At 39.0% G+C, this 17118-nt stretch overlaps 1 protein-coding gene across 14 annotated transcripts in view; it reads right to left on the reverse strand.

The window, feature by feature from the left end:
* The window catches only part of LOC309869822 (cyclic AMP-dependent transcription factor ATF-7), an 82855-nt gene extending 65993 nt beyond the window's left edge, over positions 1-16862 (reverse strand). For 3 of the 14 annotated variants that reach the window (XM_082741525.1, XM_082741535.1, XM_082741529.1), the window contains exon 1: positions 14918-15044. Coding sequence is in view for 2 of the 14 variants with exons in the window: in XM_082741522.1 (XP_082597648.1) it covers positions 13294-13347; positions 14499-14506 (62 nt within the window). In the remaining 12 variants the exon portion in view is untranslated. Of the gene's footprint in view, positions 1-1408; positions 1500-13293; positions 13348-14498; positions 14542-14586; positions 15214-16701 lie in introns of those variants that run through there. The other 11 variants (XM_082741527.1, XM_082741533.1, XM_082741530.1 and 8 more) reach the window with 8 other exon arrangements.
* Positions 16863-17118: the final 256 nt, after the last annotated feature.

The following is a 17118-nucleotide window of genomic DNA, read 5'->3' on the forward strand; positions in this document are numbered from 1 at the left end:
GAGGAAACATCAGGAGAAGGGGGGATTCTGACTAAACCAACCTAACAAGAGTCTTGCTAAAGACAGGCCAGGATGATGATATGTCACCTAAGGGACGGTGAAAGATGAAGAACGTGATCAGATATGAAGGTGATCGGATATTGATGGTGACGGATCTTACAAGAAAGTACACTGATGGGCCTAAAAAAAGGTTCAGAAACCTGCCTGAATTTTTGTCATTTGGCATGAGAGGTAAGTGGTAAGAACGATGATTTAATTCATAAGTTCAATTAGTCAGAGATTGATCAGCATATATATTAGATCTGTTGCTATTTCTTATTCTTTGTGGTCATTTATCAAATTCCTTTGCTAGACAACTCCAGAGTACAGGCAAGAGCACAAAAAAGAGTAATGTAAAGTCTTGGTAAAAGATCTGGCTAGGATAAAGTCTGAAACTAATAATCACAATTTACTTTCTAGATCAAAAAGTAAATATGGTCAGTTTTAAAATTCATCAATTCACTGGGGTGCCTGGGTGGCTCAATCGGTTAAGCATCTGACTCTTGGTCTCAGCTCAGGTCTTGATCTCAATCTCAGGGTGGTGAGCTCAAGCCCCGAATTGAGTTCAACACTGGGCATGGGGCCTACTTTTAAAAAAACCAAAAAACAAGAAGCAAAAAACCTAAAATTCATCAATTCAGTGCCTACCCACACTCTAGGCCCCAGAATTCAACAGTGAATGAGACAGACAAGGTTTCTACTCTTACAGTGCTTATAGTCTAAAAGGAAGAGACAAACACAAAGCAAGTAAACAAAATAATTTCAGATTAATAGCAGATAACTGCTATGAGAGAAATGAAATGGTGATATGTTAGTGGCCATGAGCAGGCTATTTTAGTTTCATGAATAAAAAGAAAATGGCTGTATTATCTGTGACCAAAATGGGAATGGGATAGAATATAGAGATCTAGGTTAAAACTTCTGGAAGCCTTTCCTTTCATAACACAGTTTATTTTTGGTAAATACTTACTGATTTAATATGAAGGCAATATTTAAGTATACTCTGCTGAAATTCTACATTTATCTTCCTGTTTCTTTTTTCATAAAGCTGCCAGCTGGGTCCACAAAACAACTGCTATACAGGTATTTATGTATTTAAAGCTAAACATATTTGACATGTTTTAAATACATATACAACTACTTTGTGCCTAAGGCACTTGATGTGACTACACTCAACCAACTCCGTGCTTTCCTTATCATCCAAATAGCACAGAGGTGACTCTACAGCTTTCAGTTAGAGTGCTAAAAAATGGGGAAAAGGAAGATTATTTGTCAAGTTAACCTTTCATTGGCTCTTGAAAACAAAACCCAGGCCAGAGCTGTTAAGATATATTTTCATGTATAAAAGAATGCAGCAGGGGGGGCCTACCTGACTTCCTAGGTAGACATGCCACTGTGGTTGTGAGTTTAAGGAGTTGCAAGTTCTCGGGGGTTTTGAGTTCAAGCCCCACATTGGGCGTGGAGTCTACTTAAAAAAATAAATGAAATAAAATAAAATCTTTAAAAAAAAAAAAAAGAAGGAAAGAAACATTTTAAAAAAAGAATGACACAGAAATTCTTACACCTTCGGTTGCCTGGGTGACTCAGTCCAGTTGTTAAGTGTCTGCCTTGGGCTCTGGTCATGATCCCAGGGTCCTGGGATTGAGCCCCACATCAGGTTCCCTGCTCAGAGGGAAGCCTGCTTCTCCCTCTCCCACTCCATCCCTGCTTGTATTCCCTCTCTCACTACCCCTTTCTCTGTCAAATAAATAAATAAAATCTTTAAAAAAAAATAAATTTTTATACCTTCATATAAGACTTTTGGGAGTACATATTTGAACAATCTTTCTGGAAAGCAATCTGGCAATATTTATATTGTCTTTAAAATGTTTTGTATCCCTTGAACAAATCATTCTTTTTTCAGGACTTTATTCTGGGGTTAAAGCCCAAAACAGGGACCACTTATATATTAAAAGGTTTATCATAGTCATATTTATAACAATAAAGAACAGGAATTAAATGTTTAGAAAAAAGGATCAACGTAAGAAACTGCTTGACGAGAGACTATATTTAAGTTAAGAATAACATTTCTGGGGGCACCTGGGTGGGTCAGTGGGTTAAAGCCTCTGCCTTTGGCTCAGGTCATGATCCGGGTCCTGGGATCAAGCCCCACATCAGGCTCTCTGCTTAGTGGGAAGTCGGGAGTCTACTTTCCTCCCCCCGCCCCCACTTGTGATCTCTGTCAAATAAATAAACTCACTCTTAAAAAAAAATAACATTTTCTGAAAGCTATTTAATGACATAAGAAAATGCTATATATTCTACAGGGGAAAAAGCAGGATATAAAATTGCATATGCACCATAATTCCAAATCTATAAAAATAGAAATAGGGGCGCCTGGCTGGCTCAGTCAGTAGAACATGCAACTCTACAACTCCTGATCTCAGGGTCATGAGTTCAAGCCCCACATTGGGCATGGAGCCTACTGCGGGGAGAAAAAAAAAAAAAAAGGCAAACAAAAGAATAAGCATATAAAAAGATAAGGGAATTAGCATCCAATATTAATAATGGTTATCTCTGGGTAATGGTATTCCGGGTAATTTTGTTTTCTTCTTCTTACTTTCAGCATTTTCTGAAGTTTACACTGATCACAGATTGCTTTTAAAAAAATAAAAATAATATAGAGTAATCTAATAAAAAAAAATCTACAAGTTAAAAAAAGGTCCACATCTGGTACACTTTATTATAAAGTACTAGACGGTATATTTAAAAATCATGCAAGGCTGTTCGTTCATTCTCTACTACAAAGCAAAAGAACCAACTGACAAATTCAATTCATTTTTTGGACTACCAAAAAAATCTTTCTAAAATTATAAACTAGCAGCTTCATATGGAAATAGACACGGTGGAAACTTATATCGATACACAGGGTAATCAAGCAGTTCAAGATAGTTCCTCCTTTGTTACCTTCAAGAACCCATTTTCAGAATCCCATGAATGCTCCCTAAAGAGTATTACTTATATCAAACACTTAGAAATTGCCCCATTCATCACAGAGAGAATAAAGAGAGCTGAAACCAAGCTTAGCAGGTACTAAATGTCTTTCAGTTCAGTTATAAACAAGCTAAAAAAAAATGTAGACAGGCACCCAAACAGAGCTCTATGGGCTCCATTCCCTTATGGTATTAAAAAGAAAGAAATTATATACAAACAGTTCTCTTCCAAGAACATAACTTTGGATACCAAGTTTCAGACTCTAAGATAATTAAGCTGCTACTAAGCAAAGAGTACAAACACCAAAGATCTCTACCACAGCAGTCTCAACATTTTATTCTCCATAGGATACTCAGTGTTGCTATGATTTGCATTACACCTAGAAAAATGATTTAAGGAAAAGATGCCAGTAAACATATGAACTGTGAGACTATAATGAATATTATGTGAACCTCAGAAAACAAAGACTCAAGTTTTACTAGGTAGTAGTTTAGGAATTGAAATTTCTGTTCATAAATTTTGGGTTTGTTTTCCACTGTATTACTTAGCATAAAAACAGTTTAGCATATATTATTTCACTAGTAGGTAAACCAACTGACCCAAAGGGATTATACAGAAAGCACATATATCACTATAATCTTAAACTAACTTGCCTTACTGTTTTATATCAGAGTTTTTGTAAAGCACTTTGCTTACAAACTGGAAAACTGAGGTAGAGAGTTAGAAGAAAAAAAAAAATAGACAAAAGATGAGTCAAGAGGTTAAGGCTCACTTGACTCCTAGTTACCTATTCTCACACACTTCAAAGAAGATATAAAAACAGACAGCACATCTTTTTAGAACTCCTAAAAGTTAAGGACACCTGGGTGGCTCAGTCCATTAAGACTCTGCCTTCAGCTCAGGTCATGATCCCAGGCTCCTGGGATGAGTCCCACTATGGAATCCTTGCTCAGTGGGGAGCCTTCCTCTCCCTCTGTCCCCTGCTGGCCCTGCATGTGTTTTCTCTGTCTGACAAATAAATAAAATCTTTAAAAACAAAACACAACCTCCTAAAAGCTGTATGATAAAGGGGCACCTGGGTGGCTCAGTGGGTTTAAGCCTCTGCCTTCAGCTCAGGTCATGATCTCAGGGTCCTGGATCAAGCCCCACATCGGGCTCTCTGCTCATCAGGGAGCCTGCTTCTCTTCTCTCTCTGCCTGCCTTCTGCTTACTTGTGATCTCTGTCTGCCAAATAAATAAATAAAATCTTAAAAAAAAAAAAAGTTGTATGATAACCTGCCTATTGTGTAACTACTTCCAACTGAATTGTGTTACTTCCAAAAATTTACACATAATAGATGTTTCTTATATGTTTATTATACAAATGAATGTCCAGAAATAAGAATCGGGAGGGACTACTTCTTGGAGCAATTTTTTTTGTCTAGAAAAATTAAATAATGTTCATAGTTTCAACATTAAGAGTGTGTGTAATTTTTTTTTTTTTTTTTTTTTGTGGTGGACAGCAAAGTAAAGTTTACTGAGCGATAGAAAAAGCTCTCCAAGAGGGAGGGGACCCAAGAGGGTTGCCCAACATTAAGTATATTTTATTATAATAATTTTTAAATTCATAATCCAATTACAGTATATGTCAAGGACTGGCAAACTTCAGTCAGTGGGCCAAATCCAGCCTGCCACCTCTTTTCTATGGACCACAAGCTAAGAATGGTTTTTACATTTTTTTTTTTAAAGATTTTATTTATTTATTTGACAGAGAGAGATCACAAGTAATAGGCAAGGAGGCAGACAGAGAGAGGAGGAAGCAGGCTCCCCGCCAAGCAGAGAGCCCGACACGGGACTCGATCCCAGGACCCTGAGATCATGACCTGAGCCGAAGGCAGCGGCTTAACCCACTGAGCCAGCCAGGAGCCCCTTTACATTTTTAAATGGTTGGAAAAAAACAAAAAAAGAGTATTTAATGACACATAAAAATTACATGACATTCAAATTTTAGAGTCCATAAAAAAGTTTTATGGGAATACAGTGATGCTTATCCTTTGCATGTTGTCTATGGTTTCTTAGGTGCTACAATGGTATAGTTGAATCGTTACAAACAGACCTCATGCCTGCAAAGCCTTATTTACTATCTGGCCTTAGTTTGCAAACTCCTCGTATTTATAAATAACTATTATTAATTAAAATGCATGGGTAATTAGGAGATCCCAATTATGACAAATGTCAGAGTGTATGTGTTAATCATTAGTAAGAACTTTTATATTGTGACTATTCAATTTAATTGAATTAATAATAATTTCTTTTTAAATGACTACAAATTTTTGAAATTAGGTTTTTTGTTTTTTAAAGTAGACTCCACACCCAGCATGGAGCCCAACACAGGGCTCAAACTCATGACGGGGAGATCAAGACTTGAGTCATGACCAAGAGTCAGACACTCAACAGACCAAGCCACCCAGGCGCTCCCCCCCACCGGCTTTTTTTAAGTCAACTCTACATCCATTGTGGGGCTCAAGCTACAACTCAATAGTAATAGTATGTAGTATGTATATAGTACATAGTAATATGTACTTCTGACATATGTAATATGCTCTTCTGACTGATGCCCAAGAAATTAGGTCTTCTAAAAATAAGGTTAATTAAGCTAGCTCCATAGTTCTCAACCCTAACATATTCACTTGGGCACCCTGAAAAATACAGATTCTTATGCCTCCAGGATTTTCTTGGCTTTGCGGCCCAAGAATTTACACTTAAAAAAACCACCCTGGGTAATTCCGGTGCAAGTGGTCAGTAACTCAGCCTTTGAGGGACACTAAAATGGTTGGAGAGCTTATAGTTCTTCTATAGTAAAGGGCTGTATTTTTCCAATTTGGTACTACAAGACAGCAGTTCTCAGATTCCTAAGACCCATTCAGAGGGTTTATGGGGGTTCAAGTCATACATGGATGAAAGATCTATTTAAAGAGCAAGACAGGCTAATTCATTTTAATTTAACAGTATTAAAATTCAGAGATGTGGTTTCAGATTCTACACAACAGTTAACCATTAAGAAACTACCCCATTTTGGATTCTGGTATAGTATCAAAGAAGAAAGACTATCTACAATTATCTGAAAAGAATCTTTCTGTTTTCTGGGCTCCTGGGTGGCTCAGTCGGGTTGAGCATCCGACTCTTGGTTTCTGCTTATATCATGATCTCATGGGCTGTGGGATCAAGTCCCACATCAAGCACCTCGCTCACCAGTAAGTCTGCTTTAAGACTCTCTCAGTCTGCCCCTTCCCTTCTCAAATAAGTAAGTCTTTAAAAATAAATCTTTCCGGGGCACCTGGGTGGCTCTGTGGGTTAAAGCCTCTGCCTTCCGCTCAGGTCATGATCCCAGTATCCTGGGATGGAGCCCTGCATTGGGCTCTCTGCTCAGCAGGGAGCCTGCTTCCTCCTCTCTGCCTGCCTCTCTGCCTGCTTGTAATCTGTCTGTCAAATAAATAAATAAAATATTTAAAAATAAATAAATAAATAACTATTTCCTTTTCCTATTAGTATCTGTGTGTGAACCCAGGTTATTTTCACATACGTCAACCAAACAACATACTGTATCAGACTGAATACAGAAGCAAATATGAGAATCCAGCTGTTTTCTATTAAGTCAGACATTAAAAGATTTGAAGCCCTACACCCCAATTTTTCTGACACTATAGTAATTATTTATGTTGTTATTTGAAAGTGAGTATTTTTTCAATTTCTCCACTTTAATTTCTAAAATGCTCAATATCAATAGATATAACCAAGACAAACCAAAGTCCTTTGGAGTCCCCAACAGTTATGAAGAGTATAAAGGGGTAGGTATTGAGACCAAAAGCAGTTTGAGACCCACTACTTTTTTTTTTTTTTAAGATTTTATTTATTTATTTGTCAGAGATCACAAGTAGGCAGAGAGGCAGACAGAGAGAGAAGAGGAAGCAGGCTCCCCGCTGAGCAGGGAGCCGGATGTGGGGCTCAATCCCAGGACCCACAGACCATGACCTGGGCTAAAGGCAGAGGCTCAACCCACTGAGCCACCCAGGCGCCCCCGAGACTCACTGCTTTAAGAAATACACAAACAGGGACGCCTGGGTGGCTCAGTCGGTTTAGCATGTGCCTTCAGCTCAGGTCATAATTCCAGGGTCCAGGGATCGAGTCCCACATTGGGGGGTGGGAAGGTCCTTGCTCAGCAGGGAGGCTGCTTCTCTGCCTGCTGCTTCCCCTGCTTGTGCATGCCTGCTCTCTCTCTCTGACAAATAAATAAATAAAATCTTAAAAAAAAAAAAAAAAAAAAAAAACAGTAGAGTACCCTGGATTGATTAAAGAGAAGGTTCAAATTAATTTCTGGATTTTGAGCTCTGACATGCAAGGGACAGGTTTCCAAAAAAGGAGCCAGCTTAAACAGATCAAATACTTTTGTATCGAATGACTAAAAACAGATGGGAGTGAGAATTAGGCTGAATCATAAGTTAGACAACACATGGCCAAACCTTAGAACCTATCTGGGAACAGCTTCATATAGGCAACTATTTGACTAGAACTTTTTTTAAGTCTCTCTAGGCTTTTGAAGGATTCAAGGAACTATTTTAAGCTATCCTCAGAAAAGTTAATAAAAACAAAGAAGCAAAAGCTTACTAAAGTGACAGCAGGAAGCAGAGTTAGAAATAACTATATAGAACACTATATGTGTCTATGTTTGGCCTCAATATGCATTTTAGGAGTTGAAAAATTCCTGGAAACTGGAAGGCTGTCAAAAATCTAACCCTGTGTTTTGGGTTTTTTCCTACTCATTTTCAGATAAGGTATCATCCCTAAAACAATACACCAGTAGTGATCAACCCGTAAACACTAATCCTTAAGGATACATGTAAAATCTTCATGCACTTCTTTTTTTTTAATGGACTTAATTTAAATACACTACTAACAACAATAAACCTGAAACTTTAATATTAAACCCTAGTATGAGTTAAGTCCTAGATAGGAAATTGCTACAATAATGACAATCATGGAGATGCTTAAAAATTCTCAAGGAAAAAAATCTGTTTTCTAAAGACTGTCCATCTACTGGCAACACAGTGATCTGTTTGGGGTATTCTAATACTCACTGACTGACTTTCAATAATCCCAAACACAGATGTGTAAAATATCAGCAAACTACTGCTTGCCTATAACTTAAAAAAATAAAGAAAATGGTACTACAGGAGACACATTACTACCAGAAATACCAGAAAAACCATGTTAAATAAAACCAACATGGTGTTACTCAAGTTTGATAAAGCTTAAACAAACATTACTGGCAAGAAACTTGGTGCCAACACAAATCATTTACAGCAGTCATACGTTCTAGTCAATAAATCGTCCTGTTTTTATAATATAGTCTGGCGTATTCCTTTTCAGAAAGAATGATTATGCTCTATTTTTTAATCTGAAAAAAAGTAATTTCTCTAATGCATGGTAAATTATAAACCCCAAATACAATCTGACCAATTTAGCATATAAATCTTCTTTGTCCACTATGTCAGCAAGAAGCATTATACCAGATAAGATATTAATAGGTAATTCCACTCAAAACAAGTTGGATTTTGTGAGATGGTGCAGCAATGGCGGAACAACACTGTTCCATGGAGGTCCAAGCCACAAGCTCACAAAGTGACTTTTTAAGCTAAATCTTAGCCCCAGTTACACTTTCACAAGTTGATATTTATTAAGGAAAAATGCATTCTTGAACAGAAAAAAGAAACCTTTTTTTTTTTTTAAAGATTTTATTTATTTATTTGACAGAGAGATCACAAGTAGGCAGAGAGGCAGGCAGAGAGAGAGGAGGAAGCAGGTACCCTGCTGAGCAGAGAGCCCGATGTGGGACTCGATCCCAGGACTCTGAGATCATGACCTGAGCCGAAGGCAGCGGCTTAACCCACTGAGCCACCCAGGCGCCCCAAGAAACCGTTTTTTAAAGTAAACTCTAGGGACGCCTGGGTGGCTCAGTTGGTTGGACGACTGCCTTCGGCTCAGGTCATGATCCTGGAGTCCCGGGATCGAGTCCCGCATCGGACTCCCAGCTCCATGGGGAGTCTGCTTCTCTCTCTGACCTTCTCCTCGTTCATGTTCTCTCTCACTGTTTCTCTCTCAAGTAAATAAATAAAATCTTAAAAAAATAAAAAATTTTAAAAAAAAATAAAGTAAACTCTACACCCAACGTGGGGCTCGAACTCACAACCTGAGACCAAGAGTCGCAGGTTCCACCAACTGACCCAGTCAGGCATCCTGAAAAGAGAAACTTTTTATATATTCGGGTTTCAAATGTATGAGAACATTTAGGATTAAAATTGCAAGAAGATGAGAAAAAGCTAACAAAGTGAAGTTGTTTGTAATGAGTTTTGTTCTCCGATTAAGTGTTCCTACATCCTTCATAAGATTACTATAGTTTAAAAAAGAAAAAAAAAAAAGATTACTCTAGTAACTCACATTTGCCTTAGTTGGGAATCTTTTCTACATGTCTGCCTACAAATTTCTAAAAACTAGGTAACAAATTTGTCTTTTCATAAAATTTTTCCTCTCTAAGGTAGCCAAGCAGTATACCTTTACTTTCAAAACCAAACTGAATTTTCTTCATTGTACATAAGCAGTGGGTATATTATTCAGACACCCCCCATACACACACACTTTCTAAACAAAAGGATAAACAAGAGAAGGAAAGAAAACAAAATACTATGGCTTAAGGGGGTAGGGAGACAAACTATTTCAACACAAAGTGTCCACCAGGGAAATTCTGTAGAGAAAATATCATGATGAAATATTTTAAGACATGAAATGACCCCAATGCAAAATTTTGTTGTTGTTGTTGATTCTTGTTTTGTTTCTTGCTCAAAGGAGTTATTTCTTGACATTTACGTTCCTTACTTTCTGTTTAGCCATTCCCACTGGGTCAGTAGAACCACTTCAATTTCATTTTCTTTAATGTCTCCTTTTCTTCAATAGTAAGTTCTTTGATCTGAGTTTCTATTTATGAATGTTTGGACTGGAAAGGACCTTGAGGGGTCATCAATTCCATCGTCTGCTTTTCAGGAGAATTCATAACTAAACAATCTCAAATGGGTAAGAAGCTATCAAAAGATGTACCCTGTCCCTAACAGCATGCTACTTCATTCCACAGAGACATTTCCATTCACAATTTTTTATTTTTTAAAAGTGAAAGTAAAAATTAAAACCCCAAAAGAGGAAGGTGCTTTAAAAATGCATTTATCAGCTAAAATTGCTCAAACTTAAGTTCAACTATCAGGTCTAAAATTAACACACAGGAAAGTTGTTGGCTGCCAACACAGTCTTTATTCCCTAGAGATGTCTTCTGATGTTATGGCTTATTTCTAGCACAATTTTACCTATAGCACAGAGCATGACAAACTTAGCCCACCACATCAATAAACTATAAAGGCAACTGTGTGTGAGGGGGTGTGCTTTCTTTTACAGGTAGTGTAGGTTTTTATTCCAAACAAAATGAAAAGTTAGGTCTAAATTAGAGATGTCAATATTATGGGGAGGCTATGATATAACTGCTACATGGATAATAGTTTAATTTTTTAATATTAACTTAAAATGCCATGTCTTCCTAAAAGACTCCAAAACAGAATTTCATTTGATGACACAAAATATGCAACTATGCAGAAACACTGTTAATCATTCTAGAATTATTTTAAAAAATAAAAATAAAGGAAGCAGGACCAGCAATGTTGGAAAGGGGGAGGTAATTTTATTTTAAAACATAGGGGAATTATTAAATAGATGGCTTATAAACAACTGACAAGTAACGCAATGATTTATAAACACTAGCATGACCTAGCTAGGTAGCAACTAATGTCTAACTTCATTTTTCACCAGGTCACTAGCCTAGGAGCTTAGGGATAGGTCAGAGACAATGTATTTAGATTTCAACAGGATGCTTCTTAATATTAGACAGGAAATATAAGTTAGATGATAAAACTGAAGGTGAATTCATAATTGAATTTTATGCAAAAGGTTGACTGATGGATTAATATCAACCTAATGATAGCATGCTGATGTTATATGGCACTGCTCCACCCTTATATATTTCTACCAGTGACCTAAAACAAAAACACAGATGTTTATGTCTCATTTATCAAATTTATCTATCATAGATACAAACATGAGGATATGAGGAATAGCTGAGGCCAAATAAGATTATTAAGCTAAAACAATAAACCCAAATTAACAAGATGACAATTACAAGGATAAATGTAAGGTCATCAATTACATTTAAAAAATCAATTACACAAATTAATGCGATCTTGGGCTTTAAGAATAGAAGTACAGAGCACAGCAGAAAAGAGGCCATACTCTTCCCTGTACTTTGTATTGATGAGATTATACCTGAGGTGTTATATTTCAGATCTAGATAAGAAACCCTAAATACAGGCAACCCAGCTGATGAGGCCTGAACTTTATCATTTAAGGAATGGCTAAAATAACTTGGGATATTTATCCTACTACATAACTGTTATCAAATACTTAAAGGGCTACCATGCTGACAAGGAATTAGGTTTATTTATTATAGCTGCAAATGGCAGAACTAAAGAGCTTCAGCACAATGTAAAGAATGTTCTAAAAGTAGACCTCCAATAATGGAACAGGGTATCTGTGAAGTGGGGACCTCTTTCTTATTGCATTAGAAGTGAAAAGACCCACCTGCCAGGAATTCCAAATATGACGTATTTTCATGTTTCATGAATATACTTTGTCCCAAAAGAAGCCTCCTTCAGGAAGGCAACATTCAAATACTGATGCTTAAAAATTGTTTTCTTTGACATGTTTCTAAATAGATGGAAGACCTTCTTTTTTTTTTTAAGTTTTTTTGTTTTCGTTTTCGTTTTTTTGTTTTTTAGTATTCTCTACACCCAATGTGGAACTCAAACTCACGACTCAAGATCAAGAGTCACATACATGCTCTACCGACTAAGCCAGCCAGGCACCCGATGGAAAATTCTTTCATGAACTCTCAAATCATAGTGCCATTTTTAGAGAAACCAACAGCAAAAAAAATTAATGCTTTTTCTTTTTAAATGAATGCTGCATTTGTTTTTCTGGAAGAAACAACATCTGCACCTTAACTTTAGTACCTTTATCAAGGGATAAGGGACAATTATATGCCAGCCTGCCAACTAGCCTCCAGAAGAGAGCTGTCTTTGTTATACATTTACATGGCAAGGCTATTTGCTCCACCTAAAACTTCCTTGCAAGGAGAAGGCTCCTCCTTCTCAGACGTGGATGAGGCTGCTGTTAACACTCTACCTCCTACTGCAGCCTAGGAAAAACTCCGTCTTGACATGTACAAAACAATAACTTGTGAGAATTTCAGAGCAGCTGTGTTCAGGCAGAGCCAGGGACGTAACTTGAGGCAAAGTAGCAGCTTAAGAGTTGGATGAAAAAAAAAACAATTTTCATTTGGAGCTGGAGGTGGAGAGAGGAAAGAAAAAGGAGGTACAGTAGCAGTGTCCATTAATATTTAAAAGCCACAGTAAATAAAAATGCTTAAAAATTACAACCCTGGAACTATCACAGGATGTAACCTTTGATCCACAAGTTTAAAAATGAGCAGTGTTGACACTCCCTAGCTTTCTGCTAGGTGTTAACACTGATGAAATTAAAAAAAAAAAAGAATCTTGCATTTGATAGTGCCCCAGTTAAAGCCACCACAAACTCGAGAATGGAAGAGTAAAACAAGGGACTTTGCTCTTTCATTGGGTATTTTTTGTTCTGCTGCCAGGCAAACTGTGAAAAGGTCTGAATGTCCAAAAGCACTGCTCTGAATGTGAAATATTAGAACTCAATTCAGTAATTAATGCTAAAGGGTTAGTAATTAATTGGTCTCAATGTGTCGTAGGGGCAACTTTCTGGCTAGGAGAAAAAGCTTCAAATGGCTGCTGAAAACCAAAGGTTAATACAAAGCAACATACTCTGGTTTCTCTTCATGAAACAGCTTTACCGGCATTTCAGACATTATCTTGCTTCTCAAAAGTACAAGAAGAGAAGGATATAAAAGACAAATCTATGCAGCAGCAAAGCAGCTCTTAATTAATTGGCTATATTAGTTTAATTCATTATTAAATAATACACACCTATCAAACAAAGGGCAAAGGCTTGTCCCTTTGCTGTACAGAATTAAGAACAAACTGGTAAGACTACTTAGTATAGCTGCCAAACTTTTCTTTAGCTTATTTTCTTACAGACATGTTACATTTCGCAATAGCCTCCACTTACCTTACATCCTCCATGTTTAAGTACAAATTGTGTTTGATTTCCCCAATCCTTGCCCTAAGATATTATGACATATCTTTAACTTCTGAGTTTAGACACAAAGGAAGAAACTGAAAATTTTTCACTTTCCTGAAATATATGTCCATCTTATTTACACCGTTTAAAAATATATAAGATAAGCTAACTAAAACTAACCACAACTAACCATTTAACAGCTCCAAGAATAAGAATGGATAAGACACACATTTAACAAAACAAACTTTGGTATATTTTTCTGTGCTTATAATAACTGTAAAGACCAATGTCATTACAAGAATTCTTACACTACTGCAAGGTTTTTAAATATAAGAATCAAGTGAGCTTGCCCAGAAAACTCTGCACATCCCCACAAACCTACACTTACTATGACACAACCTTCGGAGACACTAAAACACTATTAAGTAGAAAGCAAACTTTTAAAGTTAGCAAAGTAGCAACGCAGCAATCTGGGTAGGAGGTGCCCTGGGTAGTAAACACCCCAGTCAGAGAACATAACAAGCAATTCAGAGCAACATGACTCCCAATGGGGTTCCAACTTGTACCGCAGAAGTCCCAAGCCCCCATCCCTGAGTTTTGGAAGAGAGGAGTGTAGGAAGAGGAAGAGAAGAGAGAAAGGAAATCAGAGCACAAGTGATGAAAGTGTTCTGTATTTCTTCTTCTCCACCCCTACCTAATCTTGCAAGCTGGTCACCAGACTAGGTGCCATATACAACGAATGCCCCAAATCAATATCCTAGGCTGTTTCTGATACCTAGGCTAAAGACCTGTATATATCCGCTGTCTCCTTTCGAAACACCTCCTTTACTCCTCTAAATTCCCTTACACTCTTCCCAAAGTGATGCCTTGGCTGGTAAGCCCACCTCTATAAAGTATTCCTAAACTCATCCACTGAATTTTCTCAAAATTCATACTTTCTCTCTGAAATCATGCCCTTATTCTTTTTTCATAATTTTCAAAATTCAATCAAAATGCCATGACTCCCATTCCCAGTGATTTACCTCTACCTATCTTTCCATCCAAACCCAATGCCATATTTTCACCTACTGTTCCCTACCTCCTGCCTATTACCCTTGGCTCTTCAATGCCAAGCCCCTAACCCCACTTTGATAAGCCTGAGTCTTCAACCAATTTAGCACCCCCCTTCCTCCCATTCCATCCCATCCCATTACCCTCCCATTAGGCTCTACTAGGCTTCCATTCCCTCAGGATTCAACTCCCCTCTCCTTGCCACGCCCTGTGCCCCCCGGGGCTACTTACCCCAAGTTCTCCCCACACTTCAGGCCTCTGGCCCCGCCTTCCCCCCCAGAGGAAGGAGGCGGTAGGAGGGAGAGAAGAGGGGCGGCACTCCGCAAGGTAAAGACGATCTCTCATTAGTGTTCATCGCCGCCAATCGTAGCTTCCTTCTCTTTTATTGGTCGGCGTTAGTCCATGCCCCACCCACTTCCTCAGACAGGGCCCGGCCACCGCCTCAGCGCCCCCGTCCAACACAGACTGGGAGGGGAGACCCCGGCCTGGGACACTGAGAGTGGCCGGAGTTGAAAGAGAGACTCCGCCAGATCATGGACTACTTAATGTTAAAAGAACTCACCCTCTGGTAGCTCCGTCGCCTCCCGCCCGCCCGCGTTCGTTCCCACAATCTGTCTCCAGCTCCTTCTTTCCCCCCTCAGCGGAGCAGATACTTTCTTCTCGTCCGGCCAGGGGCGCTCACCTCTCGCGAGATGTTGGGGGGTGGGTGGGGAGGAAGGGCGAGATCCGTAGGCCCTAAGTTGGAAAGGGGCCGAAAGGCGGTGCTCCGGAAAACAGAAGGGGCCGGACTTCTGGTGGGCCGGGCTGGCCTGGAGACAGGCTGAGCGAATTGGTTACAGACGGGTTACACGTGTTTGGCTGTGCAATATAGGGGTTAAAAAAGAAGAAAGGGAATCCGTTCAGGTGCCTGTAGTAGTGGAGATCCAAAAAGTGAAGAAAAAGCACCTGACTAGCTCAGTAGGAACAGTCTGTGATTCTTGATCTTGGGACCATTAGTTCAAGCCCCACGTTGGGTCTAGAGATTACTTAAATATATGAACAAATAAACCAAAAGCGCCTAAGAGTAAGGAAGCGCAAATGGGGAAGTAAATATTCTAGGGAATGAGATTATTTCAAAGGAGCACACTTTCTTACCCTCCCCGGCCCCCTAAAGGAGCGCACTTTTAAAACAAGAGAATACCTCAATGAAGCCGTTTAAAAAAAAAGAACCCCGCCCCCCATTCCGATAGGCAAGGGGATTCAGGTTTCCAAACAGTCGAGTAATTGCATTTTCTTCTTTACATTTAGAATAAATGGCCGTAAATCTGGTGTGTGTGTGTGTGTGTGTGTGTGTGTGTGTGTGTAACTGCATGTGGGGTGGGGATAGTAAGGGTTCCAACTGCAGGAACTGGATACGTACATAAATGTGCAGGTTGTTTCTACTATCCTCCAGAGACATCACTTCCTTAATTGGAAAGTAGTTTGAAATACCTTTAGCCCTGGAACTGGAGTGAACGTATTGGAAAAAGCAAGCCATCTACGTAGCAATCCCAAACCTGTTCTTTAATTGGCCTGTGACTTTGTGAGATGCTTCTCTGAGTCTCTTTACCATGGGGCTAGTAAATTTTACTCAGAGAGTTGTAATGATCGAATGAGATAAAATATATAAAACTGGGAATCACAGAACACTAAATACTCAGCAAGTATTTCAATAAATACTTTAAAGGAGGGCGGGGGGGGGGGGGGGGCGCCTGGGTGGCTCAGTGGGTTTTAAGCCTCTGCCTTCCAATCCGATAATGTTTTCAGGGTCCTGGGGTCATCCGTGGGGCTCTCTGCTCAGCAGGGAGCCTGCTTCCCCCTTTCTCTGCCTGCCTCTCTGCTAATAAATAAATAAATAAATACGCAACAGGGCATACTAGGTGCAAGGTACTGTTCAGGCATGGGGAGAAGAGCAGACAGACCAGGTCCCTGCTCAGGTAGAACTATCATTACAGTGGGGAGAGGGAGGCAGTTAATAAGCCAAAAAACACACTTATGTCAGTAGTGAAGAGTCCTTCAGGGTAATGAGTCAGATCATGGACTATGAGACAGAAAGCTGGGATGTGGGGAAGCCGCTTTACTCCTCGTGAGGCCTCTCTGAAGAAGGAATGTGTTTGAACCAGCAGTTGAACTATGAGGAGGAAACGGCCTTGGGAAGATTTCGGATGAAACAAAAAATGCAAAACTACTAAAATTTGTTCTCATGTGGTAACCAAGATGGCACATTTTATGTTATGTGGGGTTTTGCCACGACTAAAACAACAACAACAAAAAACCTTAAAAAAATTACCATAGTTATAAGTAGAATTAATGGACTCAAAGTATTACCTATGGAATCTCTTTTCTCTCAGGTAAATTCCTTCTGCAGCTTTATATTACTTGGCTTTCTGAGCTTTCTGCCTAGGATGTCATCCATTCTCACAGCACCCTCTAAAAGGCAGAAATAATCCAGATGATTTCTTCTTAGATAAAAAGGTTCAGAAGCATAGAATCACTTAAGTTCTTGTGAAGTTAATTGAGGAAGGTTGAAAGAAGTCTTGGCTTCCAATCTACTCTCCCCCAAAACAATTCCTAGTTAAAAGAATGCAATGAGGGGCACCTGGGTGGCTCAGTAGGTTAAACCTCTGCCTTCAGCTCAGGTCATGATCTCAGGGTCCTGGGATTGAGCCCCATATCAGGCTCTCTGCTCAGCAGGGAGCCTGCTTCCCCTTCTCACTCTCTACCTGCCTCTCTGCCTACATGTGA

This window comes from Mustela nivalis, assembly GCF_964662115.1.
Source record: "Mustela nivalis genome assembly, chromosome: 7".
In the NCBI taxonomy this organism is placed as follows: domain Eukaryota; kingdom Metazoa; phylum Chordata; class Mammalia; order Carnivora; family Mustelidae; genus Mustela; species Mustela nivalis.